At 38.6% G+C, this 1,965-nt stretch overlaps 1 protein-coding gene across 1 annotated transcript; it reads left to right on the top strand.

The window, feature by feature from the left end:
- The first annotated feature begins 390 nt into the window (after positions 1–390).
- On the top strand, positions 391–916 carry LOC110712074. The gene is made up of 2 exons (XM_021890494.1): positions 391–482; positions 574–916. The coding sequence occupies exons 1-2, from the start codon at positions 391–393 to the stop codon at positions 914–916; spliced, it is 435 nt and encodes a 144-aa protein (XP_021746186.1).
- The last annotated feature ends 1,049 nt before the right edge of the window (positions 917–1,965 follow it).

The raw sequence follows: 1,965 nt of genomic DNA, 5'->3' as shown, positions 1-1,965 counted from the left end.
ACAATCGGTTCAAAATCGGTGCGAAATGGGGGTTTTGAACCAGTGCTGATTAGCAATTTTCGCCTAGTGATTGCTTAAACTGAGTTGAATGTTTGCTTGCTTAATCTTTGATGTCAACCTTGTGGACTGATTTGAATGTCAATGTTGTCACATGAGTTCAATGTGCTTTGTTTCATTTTTCTACTTTTGGCTGAGTTTGGACACATTGGTCAGTTTTGGTACATGAAATATTGATTTTGTTCTGCTGTTTTTTATTTGATGTGGTAGGTTGACTTTGAGGTGGCAATGGAATCAATAAAATTCATGTCTGAAGATGCATATGTGTATCTAGATAACATTCCTGCTAAGCACTAGTCTAGACATGCATTTTCTTCCGATTGCAAATCAAATATGCTATTGAACAATGTCTGTGAGACATTCAATGTTGTTATAAGAGATGCAAGGGACAAACCAATACTCACTCAGATGGAGTGGATAAGAAGGTATATGATGAAGAGGCATAATGAGAAATGGGAGGCTGCCAAGAAAATGGATGGGAAGCTAATGCAACTATGTGACTAAGCTTTTTGAGAGGATTGAGTGGGCTGCAAGGCACTACATAGAGCAGGTTTTAAGAGGAGACTCCTATGAGGTTGAGCTCAATGGTGATACAGTTCTAGTTGACTTAGGTAAGAGGACTTGTACATGTTACCATTGGCAGTTAACTGGTATTCCATGTGTACATGGGTTTGCATGCATATTGGACAAGAGGGTGGACCCAGAAGACTTTGTGGATGTGTATTACACAAGGGACACATATATGTATGCATATGAGGAAGTTGTGAAGCCTATGCCTGGACCCAAGCACTGGGAGAAGAATCATCTCAGAGAGCCCCTGCCTCTAACAGTAAGAGTTATTCCTAGGAGGCCAAAGTAAAAGAAAAGAAAGCTGCAGAGAGGAGAGGGAGCACCTAAGTGCAGTGGCAGACAACCAAAAGCACAGAAAAGACAAAAGAGGTGTGGCAATTGTGGACAACTTGGTCATTATGGCAAGACTTGTGGCAATGCACCAATGCAAGCTCCTGTAGCACCACCTAAGGCCAACAAAGCATGCAAACCAGTTTTGCAAAATGATTGGATGAAGGTACAAAGAAGGAGGAAGAAGGAAAGGGCTGCTTGGAAGGTGTATAAATTATCCTGCCCAAGTATTTCTGACTTGCATAAACTGTTAGATTTTGATGGTTTTTCTTCTTGTTGTTAATTTTTTTTAATACACACTGGAGGAACTCCTGGTCCATGGAGCATAGCTAACAACAAATTCCCTCAAGAGAGACCATCCCAAGAACCTGCAGCCTGCACCCAAGCATCCCAGGCATCAACAACAACAACATCAACAACACACTCAACAACCAAGCAAGGGAAAGGGAAAAGAAGAAAAATTAGGTAGCACTAGTTTTTTAAGTACCCAGACTTTTATCCATGTGTTTAATGTACTCTACAACTATGCTACTAGTTTTTTTAGGTGAACTTTGATTTGACACTAAAAATTGTCTGTAACAACTAAGTATCAGAATTTAACTTTGATGTTTTCCATGCACTTTAGTGCTTAAACTGATATGAAAAGGAAGATTATTTTATTGCTACAAAATAACATTGCAACTTTGATGTTTTCCATGCACTTTAGTGCTTAAACTGCTATGAAAAGGAAGAATATTTTATTACTACAAAATAACATTGCAACTTTCATTCATAATAATTCAAAATCTTACATATGGAAGTTGTTGTCTTAAACCAACATCATCTAAATACACAATCATTACCTCTGACCCACTTGCACTACCCTAATCTCATTTGAATACAATTAAAACAAGTACAGTCAGAAAAACACAACAACTGGTAATTGCTAGGACAGTTGTGCATCCACCAACATAGATTTGTTGCCCTTGCTTGTTGTATTTCTTCCTCTCAGAACTTAGAGGTTTGCAC

The sequence above is a fragment of the Chenopodium quinoa genome, unplaced genomic scaffold (assembly GCF_001683475.1).
Source record: "Chenopodium quinoa cultivar QQ74 unplaced genomic scaffold, ASM168347v1, whole genome shotgun sequence".
In the NCBI taxonomy this organism is placed as follows: domain Eukaryota; kingdom Viridiplantae; phylum Streptophyta; class Magnoliopsida; order Caryophyllales; family Amaranthaceae; genus Chenopodium; species Chenopodium quinoa.
Note: the sequence above shows the minus strand (reverse complement) of the source record. Positions and strands in the feature narration are given on the sequence as shown.

Coding starts and splice junctions, on each gene's coding strand:
- LOC110712074 (XM_021890494.1), top strand. CDS start 391: ATGCTATTGAACAATGTCTGTGAGACATTCAATGTTGTTATAAGAGAT. Junction 483..573: donor CAGATGGAGTGGATAAGAAG/GTATATGATGAA, acceptor GCTTTTTGAGAG/GATTGAGTGGGCTGCAAGGC.